Source organism: Sminthopsis crassicaudata, chromosome 3, assembly GCF_048593235.1.
Source record: "Sminthopsis crassicaudata isolate SCR6 chromosome 3, ASM4859323v1, whole genome shotgun sequence".
NCBI lineage: Eukaryota > Metazoa > Chordata > Mammalia > Dasyuromorphia > Dasyuridae > Sminthopsis > Sminthopsis crassicaudata.
This window is the reverse complement of record NC_133619.1, coordinates 457,057,314-457,077,630: the sequence shown is the minus strand read 5'-3', so window position 1 is coordinate 457,077,630 and position 20,317 is coordinate 457,057,314. Positions and strand designations below refer to the sequence as shown.

Below are 20,317 nucleotides of genomic sequence, written 5' to 3'. Positions count from 1 at the left end.
CACAAAGCTACTCATGTTATCCCTAATAAACAAAGCTGACCATAGAAAGGAGAAGACAGCAGGAGAGAGGAGATGACATGTCTATTTTAGAGATTGCTGTAAGTAGAGGAAATACATGCAAAATATATAAATTATAAAAATATTTTAAAATAAACATAAAAAAGGTAAAGTCAGTGAGACTTAGCAAATGAATGGATAAGTGGGATAGTGAATAGAGGATCACAATCACAAATCTTTATCAGAATGATTTAGAAAAACAGAGAAAGGTGAATTTGGTCATACAGAGTTTTGAGATATTTACAAGATATCCACTTTGGAATTTTCAGTGGGCATTTGTGCTGGAGAACAAACTCAAAAGAGAAACGGGCTGGATATATAGATCTGGAGTCATTTACAAAGAGTTGTGGCCTGATGAAATTAATCTAGACTACGTATAGTACAGAGCACCTACATCAAGGACCTTGAGAGACACCCTTAGGAGGCATATGGTACAGTAGAAAGCATTTACTCTGCAGGTCACAGGATCTAGGTTCATATTCCACTCCTGATTAATACCTCTTTGACATTGTATACACCTCATAAATCTCCCGGGATCTCAGTTCCTTTGTAAAATGAAGACTTAGATTAGATGGCCAATGAAGTTCCAACTCTAGATCTGTTTTTCTGTAATCCAAGATCCTCTGAAAATCCAAAATATCTCATGTATAAGCTACCCCATCTAGTTTTGTGTCACCTAAAGATTTTGTAAGTTTAATATCTTAAGTCTCTGATAAAAATATTAAAAAAAGGTTTAATCAATCTTTGAGGTACCTCCTTCCAGCATGATATTTCTGAACCATTAATGTTCATTGTGTCTACCTACTTGATGCAACTATTTCAAAATACTGTACCATTGTCTAGCTTGACTATAATATAGTTGCCTGTTAAAAGGTTTGGCAAAATTTATTTTCCCTAATTTACTAGTCTTGTACTGGAATGCTTAAATGGACCTAGAATCTTATCCATTACGTATGTATGGTCAAAATATCCTAACTTACCCATTGCCTCTATGTAAGAAGGATAAGAATTTTCTAGGAATATATTGAGACTATTTTCAAGACTTGATTGACTCCTCAGACGACTAAAAATTTAGGCCATTGACATTTCCCCACCTCTTGTCTGCTAAGATCAAAATAAAACAAGCAGCTCTAAGGTACATTGTTGATTCTTGATTTGAGCATGAAATGAAACAGAAGCTGAAGAGATTTTTTTCACCCTAATCAATTGAGTCTCATAGGGGTATTTAACTCCATCCCCTATGCCCCACCTCTCCCTGCCATGATTAAGTAAAATGTTACAAGCTACCAGGGCCCACATTTGAGTAAGGTCCAGCCAAAGATTGTATGACTCTCATTCATGTCCTCTCAAAAGAGGTTGCTATAATAGTTCTATAATATCCTTTAACCTGTTCTTCAGAGTTTTGATAGGTTGTAGCCTGTTCACACATCATATGTCTTTCAGTTGTCCTCTATGTGATTATTCATCTTAAAATTTTTTTTTATTATTAAAGCTTTTTATTATCAAAACATATGCATGGATAGTTTTTCAACATTGACCCCTGCAAAACTTTGTATGCAAAATTTTCCCTTCCCCTCACAACCTGTCCCCTAGATGGCAGGTAATCCAATATATGTTAAATTTGTTAAAATATATGTTAAATCCAATATATGTATACATATTTATACAATTATCTTGCTGCACAAGAAAAAGGGGAAAAAAATGTTTAAAAGCAAAAAAAAAAAAAAAAAAGAAATGCTGTATGTTATAATCCCCACTCAGTTCCCACATTCCTCTGGGTGTAGATGTCATCTTAAATTTTTCAAAGGCAATGTGCTATTCCAGACTTTACTGCCCTACAACAACAGTGAAAGTTTTATTAAAAAATATGGACTTTTGCTGTCATGGGCAACTTAGGATCAGTAAAAGTTCTTTGCAATTTACCCAAAGCAGTAAGACCTTTGTTTTTTAAGTTTGAGGCCAACTTACAGTTTATCATTAGTCTAAAGATATATTTTTGGACATACTTCTTAAGTTTCCATTCAGAGAGGCATGTTAAAGTCTAAGTATATTTATCCATTTGATCCATCCTGCATGAATGGATAGGCCAAATTCCTCTGATAGGACAGTTTGATCCACTTTTGGACCCACTTTTATCTTTTCTCTGTATGTATTCTTTATTATATATCTTCCTTTGGTAAGTATATATTTCCTTCTTTTATGCTTCTGATATTATCAAGTCATCACCATTTCTGTTACATCTTCCAAGGAATTTTTAATTTTATATATAGATGGAAGAAACCTTGTAAATGTCTACAAGGTGTTCTTTGTTTCAAATGAAGCAAGAAATCAACAAATAGTAAATGTGGTTATATGATCAGGGTCACCTTGCTAACATGATTAGGCAGAATAGAATTTTAGAGAGCAGTTTTCATAACACTATCAAAAAAAAGTAAATGGTTAGTTTGGTATAAATTATTCTTGATGAAGCCGTCTTAGATCTTTGTGGCTCCTTGTTATCTAGATCTCTCAATCGACAAAAATTCATTATTACAACCTATACACTGTTCTAAACACTGGTAATAGAAAAAATATAATCTGTGTTCTCAAGGGGACTCACCATCAGTATGTCATTAATTTGTAAGGTTAATTGTAGTTAAGAACCTGCCAGAAATTAAAAGTTCACTGTATTTTATTTTCTTCTTTGAAAATCAGAGCAACATTTGCCTTGTTTACAGTTCTATGTCACCTTTTCCATTCTCCATGATCCACTGACAAATGCCTCAATAATCCAGTTTTTCCAGTAACTTGAAATGTAATTTACCTAGGCTTAAATTCAGTAATGGAAGCTAGGAGTTGAATATCTACTCCACTATTGCTCCCTATTTGACTATTTCTGTTTTTGTCTTTTCTAGTAAAGATATTTTTGGCAGAGAAAAGAGAAAGTAAAAGGGATATGTGCAGCAGTACTTACTTTCACTCTGTTGGGTTATCACCTTGGGCAAGTAGCTTAATTGCTTCTTGGACTCTCATTTTACTCTCCAAAATAGATAAATTTGTTTTTCCCTGTCCACTGCAGCCCATGTTAATGTTTAAAAATCCCCCAAATTATTCTAATGGGACTGTGCCAAATTTTGGCACTTTGGTAAAATAGTAAAAAATATTAACAATAATATATATATATATACTAGAATGCAAAGTAAACTGTGCTAAGAACTTTATAATGTTCTCATTTCATTCTTAATAACCCAGAGAAATAGGTAGGTGATTATTATTTTACAGATGAGGGAACTGAAATAAACAAACAAGTGACTTACTTATAAATTACAGGATCATAATGCTAAGTAAAGTGTATGCCATTGAATCTGACTTTAGGTCTTCCTGATTCCAGGGCCAGTGCTTTATTTGCTGTGCCACCAGCTGTCTTCTAGTTTCCATTTTCTTTAAAAATCAAAGTTGCTTGATGATTTCTTAACATGTATGCACTGTATTCGTTAGTGAATTTCTCATTCTCATATAAATTCTCTTTGGAGATTCAGAATTTAATTCTTGAAAGCTTCTTATTCCTCAAGGGCAATCTTCTCCCAAAGAATTTTAGGTTACAGAATCTAAACTTGAACCTTTGAAATCTGCTCTCTCACAATTTTAAATTTTAAACAATGCCTGGCTTTTTTCTCCTTTTTTAAATCTAAATTCTAAGTGGAATGTTTACATCTTGCCAAAGTTAACATCATTTGAACTCAAAACCCATTTCTTCTCCTTGTCAAAAATGCAGATTGAGAATAAGTTTCCATGTATGAAAAATTAGATTATTTTGGCAGTTCCAAGACATTTTGTGAAGGAGAGTGATGTTGATAGTTGTAGCAACAGTAACATAATAAGTGAAGGTAGATCAGGCCCCTTGGGAAATGCAAGATTTTCGGAGTAGTTTAAACATTATCTTGGACTACCTAAATTAATAAACTCATTTGCTACTGTAAAGCAACATGCTACTGCGCATAAAATATTTGACTTAAGAATCAGAAAGGCAGGGACCAGAATTCCTTCAACATTTAATATCTTCACCACCATGAGCATTGTGTCTCAGCTTCTGTTTCTTCAACTGGGGTTGAATAATGGGGTTTAAATGGGGTTAATAAACTTACCTATTAGTAATTTAGCTTATAGGAATGAAATGAGGCAATTTATGTAAAGTGTTTTGTGAACCTTAAAGTATTATATGTATCCGCTTAATATTACTATAATCAAGAACTTATTGTACTTATGTATCACATGCATAAAGAAAAAAAATTCCCATTTTATTGATACAGCTAGGTCTGAAGGAATTAAATTTACAGTAGTAAAAAAAAAAAAAAATCCCTATTTAAAATTTTACCAAAATTTCCTTTTTTCAAGGATATTTTATTTGCCTTTTAAATGGAGTTGTTAACATGTAATAAATTTGGCGTTTTTATGTTTCTTCATTCTGATAGTTTGCCTTCATTAATGAAATCCTTGGGCAGGTGCTAAAAATACTCATATGTAGTCCCTTTATATTCCATCTAATATAATATAGGTTAATTTAAATGCATAGATCAAGGGTTCTTAACCTGAAGTTTGTAAACTTAAAAAGATATTTTGATATTTCAATTTGTTGGTTTTCTTTATTTTCTACATTTAAAAACATGATTCTAAAGGTCTGTAGATAGCATATAATTGCCAAAAGGGTCCATGACACACAAAAAGTTAAGAACCCCTGGTGTGGAGCATAAGCAATAAAAATAACTAAGGCACAAAGGATAAATAACCCATATGGAGCAACTGACAATTTTTCAAACACAAAAACACATTTGAGTTCTCAGTTCTATTTTGTATTTTTTTTTGAATGAAACCTTTAAAGTGTTATTTCAATATTTAGTTAACTGAAACCTGACATTTACACTATAATAAGCATGCTGATGATAAGTCATACATGTGTTAGCTAACCATTTAAGGGAAATTGAAGGATACTCTGTGTAAGTTTTTGTGGCTCTCAATTCTTTCATTTTCCCCTACATTTTGTGGAAAATAATGGAAACTCCCCTATGACTTTTTGTTGAATCCTATGAACTAAATTAAGAATTTAATTATTTTGATATATATTATACTTTTAACACTTTTTTTTCCCCTTCTGGTTCTCTATGTGGATGTCAATAAAAAGCATTTAGAAATCAGGATTTTAAAAACTATTCTAACTTTAGGGTTACTAAAAAAAAAAAAAAAAAAAAAAAAAAAAAAAAAAAAAAAACTTAAACTAGTTTGTAAAAGTCTTTTATTGTATCCGTGCCACACATACTAGTGAAAAATAACACTCCTAAAAAAAAGGGGGAAAAAAGATTGCTACCTTTTCCACAACATTTTATTTTAAATAAAACTTCAAGTACTCTTACATAGGTACAAAAAAAATTCTGATCTATCTGCCTCCAACAGGCCACCACAACACACAGTAGATAAAACACAGTGGTTACAAATGTCTTTTTTTAATTTATTTTTGTGGCAAGGCAAAATGGGAGGGAAATGTTTCTATGAAAAAATACTGTGTGCGTAGGAAATTGTCACAATTTTATTCCACATGGATACAAATGATTATATACTTGAATTTGAGGCCCTGGTGGCTTGAAATTATATAACAAAATAGAAAAAAATGGAAAACTAATATCCCCTACACCCTGTTTCAAAGGCAGGCACTACCAAGATTAAGGAGACTCCACAGTGTTGGTAGAGGATAATTACTGTACAAGCTGTATAGCTATAATTAATTACCTTAAGACTAAAATAAAATGCTACAATCCTTCTAAGGCATAAACAATAATGTCTGCAAACAATATGTACACATCATACATATTTAAAACAATACTTAATATAAACAATAATGAACAGTATATACATGTCAATTTTTCTTCACTGTCTTGAAATACAATTTAACTACACAAGTGATGCAGCAACATATATATAAATGTACTTGTTACTCTACAGTAAAGTTTAATTTTTAGTGCTTTTTATAGCACATCAGTGTAAACAGTTTTACTTGGCTTTGTTTTATATTTTAAAACATTCCTTGTTGTATTTTCAAGATTTAAAGCAATTTTCTAATTCTTCCTTTTCACAGAAAACGAAGATTCTGGATGCAGTTTAATCATAAATAATTCATAAAATTAAATACATTCACTAAAAAATAAACTACAAAGTAAAAAAATGAAAAATAGATATTTATTGAGTGGGAAAGGAGAACCATTTCCCAAGTAGAGCTCTGGTGGTTGAATATTCAGTGCGTTTTGATATATTTTCATTGCTATTGCACTATAACACCCCTCTCTTTGAAAATTCTTTGGGTGTGCTTCCCTGTTCTACCTAAATTAGTTGATAAAACATACAAACCAATAACCAAGGGCCATGGTTGCTGTAGGAGTGAAGCCTTTAGAAGTAGTATCACTTTTCTGATACTTAAGGGGAAAAAAAGTCTTATTTATGTGCCTTGCACTTTTATGTAAATACAGTTCACATTGCTGGTCTCATCTGTCCTGTTTAAAGGGGGAAGAATAGTTCTGATAACTTCAGCTCACTTTGAAAGTATCTGTCCATTTTTTTTCAAAATACTTCCTCATGTTGTGGCCAGCTCTGCCTATGTCAGAATCATCTTCATTAAAGGTTTCACAGTTGTCAAAAACAAGCCTGACATCTAGAGCAAAAGTTTCGAGGTTAGAGTACCTGGAAGAGAGAGAGAGAAAAAAAGCTTTTGTTACCATCTGGTACTGAAACAACCATTTTGATTGACAAATAAAGAGCTAAGCTAAGTACATATATAAGTACACATAGCTAAGTACCCACTAGTCCAAGGAGACCACCTTGCCATCTGTTCTGTGACACTCGGCTTTTGATTCTTCTACTCGCTCTAGCCCCCTGCTCTGGACATAATAATCAACATATTATTGTTGCATCTGGAAAGGCTAAATCAGTCTAATTATCCTATAGAGAAACCTCATTGTCCCTAGTAAATTTCTATAACCAAAACTCTCTTCCTCAGTGTGTACTGTTGAGTCATTTCAATAGCATCCAACTCTCTTATGATCCCATTTGGTTTTTTGGGAGTGGTTTGCCATTTTGCTTCTCCAGTTCATTTTACAAATGAGGAACTGAGACAAAATGTTTGAAATAACTTGCCCAGGGTTACACAGCTATTAAGTGTCTGAGGCCATATCTGAACTCAGATCTTTGACTCCAAGGTCAGCATTCTATTTACTGTATCACCTAGCTGCAAGATTGTAAACTATTTTTCTAGATTGTAAATTTATTGGCTTCAGGGAACATTTTCTCTGGGTAGAGTCAGGTTTTAGCATATAATGCTAGGGCTTATTTTACAATTTTTTCTTCTTTTTTTCATTTATTCATGATATAACTGATCAGAAATGATGGACTATTTATATTTAGGAATTCCAGTTTGAAATTTTAAAGTATGAAAATGTATTAATTAAATAAATATTATTATGTATATGAATATATAATATTAAATTAAATCAGGAGAGTGCTAAGATTTCTGCAAATCATATTTTCAGATGACCCCATCTTTCTGATATGTACATCTTTTCCCAAGCATCTAGGCCATTTCTGTTCTTGGACTTTCTGGAATCTGATTTCAAATGCTATCTCTGATACTACCAGTTAAACCTTGAAGAAACTACTTAATCTCCCTTGGCTTCATTTTAAGATTTACTCCTACAATTTCTAGTTTGGCAATTGAGATAAACAATGCTTAGTTCAAGTAACAATAAGACTAACACAGCTTTTGCAAGTAGATTAACTCACATTTTAAAAAAACACAAAAGCTCACAGGCTCTTAATTATACAGCCTTAGATAACTCATAGTTACCTAACATCTGAGCATTCTACTATCTTCTCAGTATATTTTCTCCCTTTTTAAACTTACACTATTTTCTAAATTTCTTCTGCTCGGCTACAGATTCCTTTATTTCTTATTCTTCCAGTCAGCTCTAGGCACACCAATATAAATAAAAGAAAACCCATAAAACTCATTTGCAAGTGACAATAAGTCATAAGAAATTACCTTCCTCTAAACAGAAAAGGGCATTTTAGGCCTCTCAGGTTTTTTTTTCAGTGTTTCTACTAGGAAGAGCTCATACTCTGCAAGCACAGTGGGAAGGAAACTGTTCCAATTGATAAGTAGTAGGTGAGTGGATAGTAAAGCTAAATGAAGTGCCAATATATTTCAAAAGAGGCTTTTAGAAATGCAAATTCTAAATTATTTCTGACTCGGGATAAAGAGTATTTTTAAAAATTAATAATACAGGTGAGACTCTCAAGCTTTGGGAATAATGCTTTGGTAATACTGAAAAGCAAAGCAGCAAAAATTTCTATTTCTTTTCTAGCATTTTCAGAGATTTTAAATTTCTTATGAGGAAGCTAACCTCAAAAACCAGAGAGTCATTACTGTCTCTCAAGTCAGAGCTAAGTCAATGGCTTTGAATTATTCTAAATCAAAAAAAAAAAAAAAAAAAAAAAAAAAAAAAAAAAAAATTCACTGCTGGAAGGGACATCTGAGATCCACCCCATACCTGAAGCAGTACAGAAACTCAGCTGTAACACCCTAACAAAACATCCAGCCTCCCTCTAAAAGATCATTAGTGGCAGAAATTCTAATTATATCTTGAGGTAGTTTATTATTGCTTCTTTTTTTGGTAGTAATTCTTCAGAATACCATTTCTGTGCCATTCTATTACTTTTGCCTTAGTCCCAATTACCCCAATCTTGGACTTTGGTTCCTGCTTCCTTTTCTGGCCTCTAACTCTTCCAATCAAAATTTCAACAAAGAGTATCCCCTTTCTCAGCCATATTACTGCCCTGGTTCAGAATCCTTTAAAAACTCAATTATTTCCCACATCAAGGTGAAACTTTACACAATGAACTTAAAGCTCTCTACCAAGTGCCTTTTCCCAGTACCTGCCATCCTAACCATAACTTCTATTCAGTTTGCTATTAAAAAAATTATTTTTTCTAGTCTTTATCAGCCCCATCTGCATAGTTCTAAAAGTACACAGTATCCATCGGAGGCAAAACTCACTCCTAGAATATATATAAAGTCCCCATATCCCAGGAAGAACTTAATATGGTATGACAAAGCCAGTTAATGGGAAGCTATTTTCCCTTTAGTTTACTGGGTAGAACACACTAAAAAGGATTATTTCCTTTTCACCCCACATCAGGAGTCAAATGTTGATTGCTGACACTTCTAAAGAAATAAAGGATTAATCAAGATCTACTTTTTAAAAACTTCTAATAATTTTCTACTTTTAGAATCTTATGATTATCTCAAACCATAATAAAGGCAATTTTAAATAAAAGTCACATATGACTCTATCAATAGAGTATAGCTTTACAATATAATACATTTACTTACTGTCCACTACTTAGTTTTTCTCTAATGGTAGAAAAATCCATTGGTTTTTTAATAACCTTCTTATAACCAGGAACAAGTTTCAAGTTTACAGGAAGTAGAAAAGGCCATGCATCCTCATGAGTTTCCATTTCAGTCAGGATCATGCTAAATAAAGTTTGAAACAAATTCATAGTTAACATTTAATGCTAATTAAAAAAGCATTTATCATTTCTAATACATTTAAGAGGCTATTGAAATCTTTATTTTTGCTGAGGCAATTGGTGTTAAGTGACTTGCTCAGGGTCACAATAGCTAGGAAGTGTTAAGTGTCTGAAGCCACATTTGAACTCGGGTCCTCCTGACTTCAGGGCTGGTGCTCTATCCACTACACCACCTAGCTGCCCCAGATATTGAAAATATAAAGGAAGAACAGAAACTCTACCTGCATAAAGCCAGGTCCTTGGAATCATCTCTTTTAGGTTTCTTAATAGAAGTAAAACTTTCTTGTTTTAACAAGTTTATTGAGACATTTTCCTCCATTTTTCTTTTCTTGGGGTCTTTATTTCCTTTCTTTTGTGAACTACTTGTGGTTGCTGAATCTTCATCTTCAGTATCACCTGTTAGAGATAATTTCCTCCCTTTCTTTTGTTCATTACTCTTTTTTCCTTTGATAGTAAGTTTTTTGATTTTTAGAGTTTGACCACTTGCCTATAAACAGAAAAATACAAATAAGGTATAAATATATATATATATATCAATCCATATCACATATCAATTCCATAAAAATATTTTTTCTATGTTAAAATAAGTAATGGGAAAATGCAAAAAAGGTTCTTATTTTTTAAATTGTTCTTGGAAGGAGGAAAAGAGTTGTACAGATCAAAAGTAAAAGAAAAAAGTTTGTTTCAAAGTGATACAAAAACCCAGGAATCACATAACCACTAAATTTTCAATAGAAAATAATAATAATAATAATAATAATAATAATAATAATAATAGTAATACTTATGCCAGCTCAAATGACAAGACTAAAAACTGATACATCAAGAAAATTCTCCCACTCATCAAATTTATCTTCAGAATTCTCTCTAATATACTAACATTATTGTACACCAATCATTTTTACTGTAGAACAAGTCAGGAATACTTCTCTAAAGCACTAAGTAAATGAATTTTCTAAGATTATAAAAAGATCCTCATTAGAATATAATTTAATTAAGAAAAACAATATGAATAAAGAATGAAATTTTAAGTTGAAAGATTACTAAAATCCCAAAGGGAGATTAGATGATAAACTATGTTAAATGTGAAAAAAAAAGTTTCCATAAAACCTGGATAAGGCAGTTTTTGTTTTTAGGGTGGACAAAAATAATGGTATATCTATATACACATATGTTTGAACTATGTGTGTTTACATATGACAATTATATATGCAAATGCAGAGTTTGCCAAGAAACGTCCATATTATCAGGGGGATACAGAATCAGAGAATATTCAGACATTTCTCTGGTTTTTGTTGTTGTTGTTTTATAAAAGGAGGGACAATGAGGTTCAGTGGAAAGAATATTTGACTAGGAATTTTACGATACAATTTCTACTTTTCTCACTCTAGTATGATTTTAAGAAAATCAATTAACATTTCTGGGCCTCAGTTTTCTCATCTATAAGGGATTAGATAATTTTTAATGTTTCTTAGTTTAAAAATTACATTCAAAAATCTGAGTAATATATCTAAACTCAAAGAAAGGACATTGGGCCTTTAAAAAAAAACTGGTTCCCTCAATTTCAGATCTGTAAAACTCCCTTCTTTGTAGCTATTTTCTTAACTATTGAGGTATATAAATCTTACAGTGATTAGGAAATAGTTGAGTAGATTATAGTATTGATTTAGCTTATTTCAAGAATATTTCAAAGCTGTTATTTAATTTGCAGGAATTTCTTAACTGTCAGGAATTGATCTCTCAAGCCAATAAATTTTAACTAGAAAATATATGAGTGACAGATGGCTAAGGTATCATTTTTCTGAAAACACAGCAGCTTTTTAAAAGGTGGTTACAGTGAGTTTTCAGCTTTTCATGACAACAGGGGACCAAGATTGAAATCAAATTTCTAATAATTTCAAATAGCTACTACAGAGGTTAATAGCCTTTTTTCATTAAAAGACCAAAAATTGCTCCCCAAGTCATTCACAGACTATTGTAGATAATGAAAAGTTACATATGTAATATTAAAAAATTAGTTTTCCCCATAATGCTTATGCATAGAGTAAAAAAATATATATTCTTTTACATTTTAAAACAAAATTCCAAAAACTATGAAGAAATAAACATAATTTAGTGGACTTTTTGTTTCTGTTTCTTATAAACTGAGAATTAAGGTCTGGTCCCACAACTGTCTTCAGTTCCAGTTTTGAATATATAAGTGAGAATGTTATTTATGATTGCATTTTAGTGTCTCATTTTTATGGATTTTGATTAGCAAATCAACATAAAGGATCTTACAATACAGTACACCCACTTAAAGCAGTCCAAAAGTTTTTCTTAGTTTTGTGTACAATCATCAATGGTGTGTTAGTTAAATGGGCAAAAAGTACAAGAAAAAAATCAACTTTTTTTCTCTACTGCAAATCCACATTTACCATCTTATCAAAATTATTATATATGCCTGCTAGAGACAAGCAAAGTGACGACACTGATCTTCCCAAAAGTATGAGACTTTTTAGACAACGGTTATATAGTAACTCCTATTCATGGAATAAGATAGTATGGACAAACCAAAAAATATGATTTTAGAAAGTATTTATATTTATATTTGAAAAGTACCAGTATTCTGAGAATACATAGCACTTTTAACATAGAAACTATGAGTCTTAGGAGAAAATAGAAAACTGCTCAGTGCTAATATCCTGTCCTTAAGCTTCCTTTTTTACAATTTACCATGCTTCACTGCTTTAGCTAGTAAAGTTGGTGTTCTCAGACTTCATGACTCATACATTTCCTCTATTAAGAAGGGGGCAGCTAGGTAGCAAAATGTATAGAGCACTGGGCTGAGAATCAGAAAGACTTTTTGAGGTCAAATGATGCTGCAGACCCTTATGAACCTGTGTGACCTGGGGCAAGTCATTTAGGTCTATTTTCCTCAGTTTCCTTTATAAGATGAGCTGGAAAAGGAATGACAAATGAGTTGCCAAGAAAATCTCAAAAAGGGTCATGAGAGTCAGACATGAATGAACAGCAGCAAACCTATGAAGAGGTGGTGGTGGTGGTGGTGGTAGTAGTAGTAGTAGTAGTAGTAGTAGTAGTAGTACACATTTTTCTGAGTTGGGGAGGAAACTCTTTTGGATCAAAAGGAATGCTTACTTTTTCATTAGCTTTAGAATCAGAAAAGAGCTTATTACACAGAATAGATGACAATATCAGAAGGATACTGAAGAGAGAAATTTGTAACTGAGATAGCAATATCTATGATGACAAAACAAATGAGAGAATATAAGCATATGGATTTATGTACATATAGATGAATTCACACAAACTCAGTTTAGCAAGGCTAAATTAGTTTTAATTTTATTAAGATAAAATTAATTATAGTTTAAGTTGAAGATGTCAATGACAAATGAAATAAAATAGCCAATCATCTAACAAAGGGTAATCCAGAAAAGCAAAGGGCAAAGATAATTTACAAACTGCATAATAATCCAACAAATAATTCAAAGTTGGTTATATTATTTTATTGAATTTCAGGGAAGAGCTTTTCCTTAAAAGTACATTTAAAGCTGTTCTTTAGGAGTTCACAAAATTTAAAGTCTTACATTTTAAAATAGGCTCTGCATTACAGACTTCTTTTGGAAGACTCTTGTTATGGGAAGCCTTGTGGCCCTAAGGGTTTACTACTCACACACAAGTTAAGACAGTTTCTTCTAAAATGTTGTATGTGAACCCAGCAAAGACTGTTGTCCAAGAATACTGTAACTAAGTGTGGCAAGGCTTATCATCTGGTTAACTGCAAAATGAAAAATTCTAGGCTCATGAAATGATAGCTGAAAGGGACCTGAGAGTATATATAGTCTATAATTACCCCATTTTATAGATTTGGAAACTGGGACTAGGGAAGTAAGTTACTTTCTCAAAGTCACACAGTTAAATATAAGAAGTAGAATTTCCACTCCAGAATCATTACACTTTTCATTTCACATCTCTCATGTCATAGGCCAGTGTCATCAGATTTACACAAAAACAACTCTGGGCAGCATGTTGCCTTAGAAAACCACAAACATACATTATCTATTTTTTATTTATTTTGTTAAATATTTCCCAATTATACCTTAATCTGGTTTAACAGGTTTTAAGAGTGAGTCTAACACCTCTGTCACAGAGAGTTGTAGAACCACATATAATCCTTATAGAACTGAAGTTTACAAATAAAATGTTATTTTAGCTTTTAGTTATTGGCAGGTATAAGGTAAAATGTATAAATTATAGTGATTAAAATATTATAAGCTTAAACATTCCTCGTGTTACAGATTTAAATAATTGGAAATTTATAAATTACAGATGAAATTTGTCCATTTATCTTATTTCTTTTTTTCTGAGTAAAAGTTCCATACTAAATAGATCATTCTGGCTGCTTTCATGAGCCAATCCACAGGCTCATTAAAATTATTAAGTAGAAGCCCACAGTAGGGAGGTAACTTGCCCAAAATCACATAGCTAGTGAATGGGCAGAATCTGGATTCAGCCTTAATCTTCTTAATAATAGTTTAATAGTTTTAAAATTATAATTTAAAAATTTGAGAAATGAAGTGTTCTACAAAGCAGAGGAGAAAGAATAGAGAAAATAAGAAAGGCCATTCCCAAACCTTGGATAATGGATGGAAATTACTATCATCAATTTGTATTGCTTTAATCTTATTAGAATGGATATTAACATACTTAAAATCCCAAATAAGTATGTACACATAAATTTAATAAATAATTTTATTCCAACAGAATTGTAAAATGAATGGCTGTGTCAAAGGATTTGATGTTGGAACCTCCTCATTTGTCAGATAAGGAAAATGAAGCCCAAATTGATGGAAATTATTTGTTTATGGTCACAGTAGTAGAGATAGGATTTAAACCTGGGCATTCAGACTTCATATCCAATACTATTCCCACTAAATTATGTTAGAATTTCACAATTAGTTCTCAATATGCAGACTAAATATGCCTATGAGAAAGCTTCAGAAATGCATGGTAAATAATAGGTATATGAAAAAAAATCAAAAGCTTAAGGTGAAGGTATAAATATAAAATTAATTTATATAAAATATAAAATTGATGTTATTTGTATAGTAATAATGTTTTAAATAATAAAGTTAATTGTCAGTTTTAGCAAACTCTGAAAGAGTAGCTGTAATTTTGCTCCTATCTTCACAAATAAAACTATTTAATATGTGGAAAACTTGTTTTGGGACAAAGTTTGGCTATGTTTTTTGGCCTTTTAAAGTCATCATAGAAGTTTACCGGGACTCGAATTGCTATTAGTCTTCTTTTACTGTCCTAGATAGTTTTCCCCCTAATTAGTTTTTCAATTACTCTTATCAATCCTTTCCAGTTACTGAGTAGGTATAATTGACAAGCTGACTGAGTTGTTGTTCTGGAATGGATAGGTGTTTGCTTTCATTTTCAGTACTTCCAAAAAGATATTAAAGGAAAATGAACAAAAACAAAAAACAGAATCATAAAAGCAAGTAATATAAAACTCTACCCAAATTACTGATGAATAAGCAAAATTAGTTTGTACTTGGGTAAGGTTCATTTGAAGATTCCTATACAATCTTCAAATTTAAAATCATTAAAATCATTTTCTCAATATGACAGGTAGCATTCTGCTTACATATATGGGAAGATTTTAAAATATAACTATTTAATAAAATTCATATATATGTTTATATAGATATATGAATAACAGCTATCATTTATTTATATAGTGCTTACTATGTGCCAGATGTGGTATTAAGTGCTTTAAAATAATTAACTAGCTTGATCCTCACAATAACCTTATGAGACAGATGTCATTATCATCTCCATTTGATGATGAAAACAGAGACAAATAAGGTAAGAAGTATCTGAGGATGGATTTGAATTCTGTTCTTCCTGACTCCAGGTCCAGCACTCTAGCCACTGCACTAAACTATTATATCTCCCACACATTACCCCCATCCCCATATATTTAGATAGATGTAAAAAGAAGAAACACGTAATAAAAATACATGGTTGCAACAAACTAAGAACTACCAACTTAATGAATGAAAATCAATAAACATTTATTAAGTGCCTTTATGTGGCAGGAATTTTGAATATTTCTAAATTATTTTATCAGGTACAGCTTTTTAAAGTATTTTTTTCCCCCTGAGGCTGGGGTTAAGTGACTTGCCCAGGATCACACAGCTAGGAAGTGTTAAATGTCTGAGACCACATTTGAACTCTGGTCCTCCTGAAATCAAGGCTGGTGCTCTATCCACTGTGCCACCTAGCTGCCCCCTGTTTTAAGTATTGAAGCTTAAAATATCAAATTAAAAAAAAAAAAAAAAGCATACTTAAATGCTTACAATTATGTGTTTTCTCCCATCCTCAACATCTTGCTCCCCACCTCTCAGGCTGTAAGGATCATAGGAATAATTTAATCTAAGGCTCTTATTTTATGGATGAGAAAAATGAGAGCCAGAACAACTAGTGATAAGACTAGACTAAATCCTGATTGATAGGATTCAGACAAACTGATTTGTAATCCAATCATAATTGAACTTTGATTATGGCCTATATAGATGTAAACAAAACTTTTTGCTTTACAAAAACAAAATTAAAAAAAAAATTTTTTTGTGATACATTTATATCAATCCATAACATTAGTGTCTCTAGTTTTTAAATAATAGAGAAAACAATTAAAACTAAAAGAAACTTCTTAATTTCTTACTTTTCTCTAAGCATAGTTTACGGTAATTATTACTATTACTTTGGTTACTTGAATTTATAATACCACTTTAAAGATTTGCAGCCCTGAAGGAAGTTGATGAAGTTTCTGATGCATATGTGGACTAACCAGAATGTTCTGATACTGACATTATATAGTAAGGTAAACTTATTAACAAACACAAAACATTTGAAGTGATTCATGACAAGAAGGAAAAAAACAAACAAACTTTCAGTGTACTTTGAGGTCAATATTACCTTGGCAATGCAAGCTGGACAGAACCAGTCCCCATCTGGTATGGTAGTAATCTTGGGCCTATGGCAATAAGTATGGCAGCCTTTGTCACAGCCATCACAAAGCAGCAGCAGTTCTTCATTATCTCCCTTTCGGCAAATCTGGCAGTACTACAATACATGAAAAATCATTTAAAATCAATACTATCTTGAACATTTCTTCTTGGGAAATTAAATATACCAAAATTCACATTTTGCACTAATAATTAACATTCCGCTTGCTAACATACATACAATAGCCATACACATCTATGTATCTCTCATTACACAGATATGGACCACATGACAGGGTGAGCAAGTCTACTGGGGGGATAAAATGCATATTTTATGTACATTGCAAAGACCAAAGCTAAAGGCTGAATGCCTGCAAACACTTCAAAAAGCATGTACACATTAACATATGGAATAATTAACATGACATTAGAGCACATAAAGCAATGAATAGCTTTAATACATGATATTTTTCTTAAGATTTTTTTTTCTCTTTTGGTCATCTTATAATGATCTTCATAATACCCTGTGAAGGAAGTAAGGGTTAAGGTTACTATTAAACATTAAAATAAATTTAAGAGGAAACTGTCAGAAATAGGATTAAGATTTAGGGTTTTCCTAGATTTATATTTTAATTAAAAGAATATATTTCTCTTTCATTTTGTGTCTACTTGAAAAATTGATGGAAAAGTGAATACAGAAACTGAACCAAATCAAATGTTTACTATAATTATGCAAATTCCCACGAACATAATTCTTATTGAAAGAAAAAAAAAAGCAGCTACAAGTTAAAAGCAAAGAATTAAACAGTTCATGCTTTCTTTCCCTTTGACTAACTTAAAATATTTTTCTTTTCATGAATTTCTCACATGTGTGTTATGTACATTAAAATCTTAAAATTTAAGTATGGAAATACTACCTCTGTAAGCAGATGAAGGAAGAGAAGTAAAAAATGTAAAAATACAACAAATAATTTTGAGAGAAAGCAGAGCTAAAGGTCTTATTTTGAATGATTTATATGACTATATATTCTTACACATTTTTGCTCACATAAAACATCTTGCAATCAATATTTAAAAGAATAAGAATATTTTAACATAAAAATTCATACTAATTTAGAATAGCATTTGCAATCTTAATACCAAGTTAATTTACTGTTCACATCTATTAATATAAGAGTAAATTCTCACAGAATCTAAGATAATTTGAAATGTTTCAAGGAATTCATTATATGTACTCACATTTTTAAGATGCAAATTAAACTTATGCATTTTGTCAGTAAGCCTGCAGCTTATACAATATTCTGTTTAGTAAATATGTGTTAAATGTGTAATATGCTAGCAGTCTAACAATCCAAAATGGAAAATGAAATGGATGAAAAACACAGACTACAAATGCTTATTAAGTGAAATAAAGATAAAGAAGAAACACACAGAATGCCCAAATTGCAACATGAACTTGTACAGTAGACAATGAGCTACATCCAGAATAACTCAGAATAGGAGACTGGATTAAATTATATTTTGAAATAAGCAGCACTTTCAACTGGCCATTTAAAAAAAACAAAAAAACAAAAACAGTATTCTCTCAATTAATAGCTGTGAACCAGTAAGATTCATGATACAGATTTGTGTTCAAGAAATGGCATAAAAAATGTATTAAGAATATATCCAAAATAGAAAGTGGGCCAGTCAGGAACGAAAGTAAGAGTACAAGTGCTGCTGGAACATGCTAAATATGAAAAGAGGCAGAATAAAGTTGAATGGATCCTTTGTGAAGGATTTATGAAATATTTTCTAGGGAGATATAATTCTACAGGATGAAAATCCATGGAAAAGCTATGATTTACACTAATGAGAGATACCTACACCAGTAATATGCTAGATGCATTGAATTATCACATATACATATGAAATGTAGTAAAACTTATATGTATAACTAACATCAAATGAAAAATGATTTAATATTCCTTCAGTAGTGGGTATACTTTCTACCATATCCAAGAATACACTGATTTGACAAGGATGTAACTATCTACATTTGAATCATATTTTGAAAAGAGTCTATTGTAGAGATATTGAGTAAAAGAAAAAATTCTAAGTCAAATGTTAATCTCTAAAATAACAAAAATTTCCAGATTTCAAATCATTCATATAAAGAAAATTTGTACTGCTTTCTATAATAAAAAATTAAAATATTGCAAAATATTTTCTACATTTATGATTTTTTTAAAAATAAATTTAAATCTGTATCATTAGGGAAAGATAATAAAGATACTAGGTTTTCAATTTTGTGAAAATCAAATTTGATATTTGTAGCAGAAAATGGTCATTTCATATTAGCATTACATAAGCATTTGGTTAAAATCCTTTACTTCTCAAGTTTGAAAGCTCTTTTAATTACTAGAAAGCTGGTGCATGCTTATGCAGCATGATAAATGTGGAAATATGTATATAAGAATTGCATCTGTTTAACATATATTAGATGTTAAACATTTATTTTATTACTTGCTATCTAGGGGAGAGGATGGGGGAAAATGGGAGAAAAATTTGGAACACAAGGTTTTGCAAAAGTGAATGCTAAAAAATATTTTTGCATATATTTTTAAGGCTATTAAAATTTTTTAAAAAGCAAGCAAGCTAGTGCTCCCTAGAACAGGGAATGCATTCCCAATATTTTAATGAGGCAGACTACTTTTCTCTTATCAAAATAAGTGATATTGATATGGGCCCCTTCAATAATATAAAATTTCAATAAAATTTTAAGAATTGGACAGAGAAGGCCATTAATACTCATCTTCTCCTTTTTCAGCTTAATAAATAGTTTAATAAAACTTTTAAGATCTATGTGTTTATAACAATCAGCTTTGTAGAGATATCATCCCTGGTTTCTAACTATAAGTTTTACCTGGGAATTTGGTGCCAAAAATAATCAGCCAACTAAGATGACTAACATTGTTAATTTGGAAGGAGAAGAAAGTGCAATATAAAACCAGAAAAGGAGATTAGATTTTACCCTCAAGGTTACAATCCAGTTGGGAAGATAAAGGTGATGTAGGTAAAACAATGAAAGAACAGTTGTGGGAAAAATACTAATCTAGGACCTCTAGACTATTAGTGCTAGACAGCAAAGTGGATAGAATGATGGACTTGGAATCATGGAAAACCTGTTTTCAAATCTTACCTTTACAAGTCATAAAATTTTTGACTCTAGTAAAGTCACTTAATCTCTGCTTCAGTTCCCTTTATTTTTATTTTATTCTTTATTTTATATTTCTACAAAATAGGAGTATTAATAACATCTCAGGTAGTTGTGAGAATGTAATGGTATATTTGTAAAATGCATTCTAAAACTTAAAAGTGCTGCATTAAAACTAGCTATTATTGTTTTTTATTAGTCCCAGAAAAGACCTCAGAGTTCATTTTCATATGCCAAAGGTAATGGAGACTTACAGAGATTAGGTGGTTTTTCTAATGTCACACAAAAAAACTGACCAAATCTCTCATAAACATTTATTAAGCACTTACTATGGGGCCAGGAACTATACTAAACATTCCCTTATGGATTTAAATGAAAGTTTAAAACATTAGTTTAAAAACAATAATTTCTACAGTCTAAAACTTGTCCTTAACAAATA

At 31.3% G+C, this 20,317-nt stretch overlaps 1 protein-coding gene across 44 annotated transcripts in view; it reads right to left on the bottom strand.

Moving 5' to 3' along the window:
- Positions 1-6,242: 6,242 nt before the first annotated feature.
- BAZ2B (bromodomain adjacent to zinc finger domain 2B) overlaps positions 6,243-20,317 on the bottom strand; it is a 322,506-nt gene continuing 308,431 nt past the window's right edge. For all 44 annotated transcript variants that reach the window (XM_074303358.1, XM_074303359.1, XM_074303367.1 and 41 more), the window contains 4 exons: positions 16,654-16,800; positions 9,888-10,153; positions 9,467-9,610; positions 6,243-6,762 (listed from right to left, as the gene is read on the bottom strand). In XM_074303358.1, coding sequence (XP_074159459.1) covers positions 6,609-6,762; positions 9,467-9,610; positions 9,888-10,153; positions 16,654-16,800 — 711 coding nt within the window. In that variant the 3' untranslated portion in view covers positions 6,243-6,608. The remainder of the gene's footprint in view (positions 6,763-9,466; positions 9,611-9,887; positions 10,154-16,653; positions 16,801-20,317) is intronic.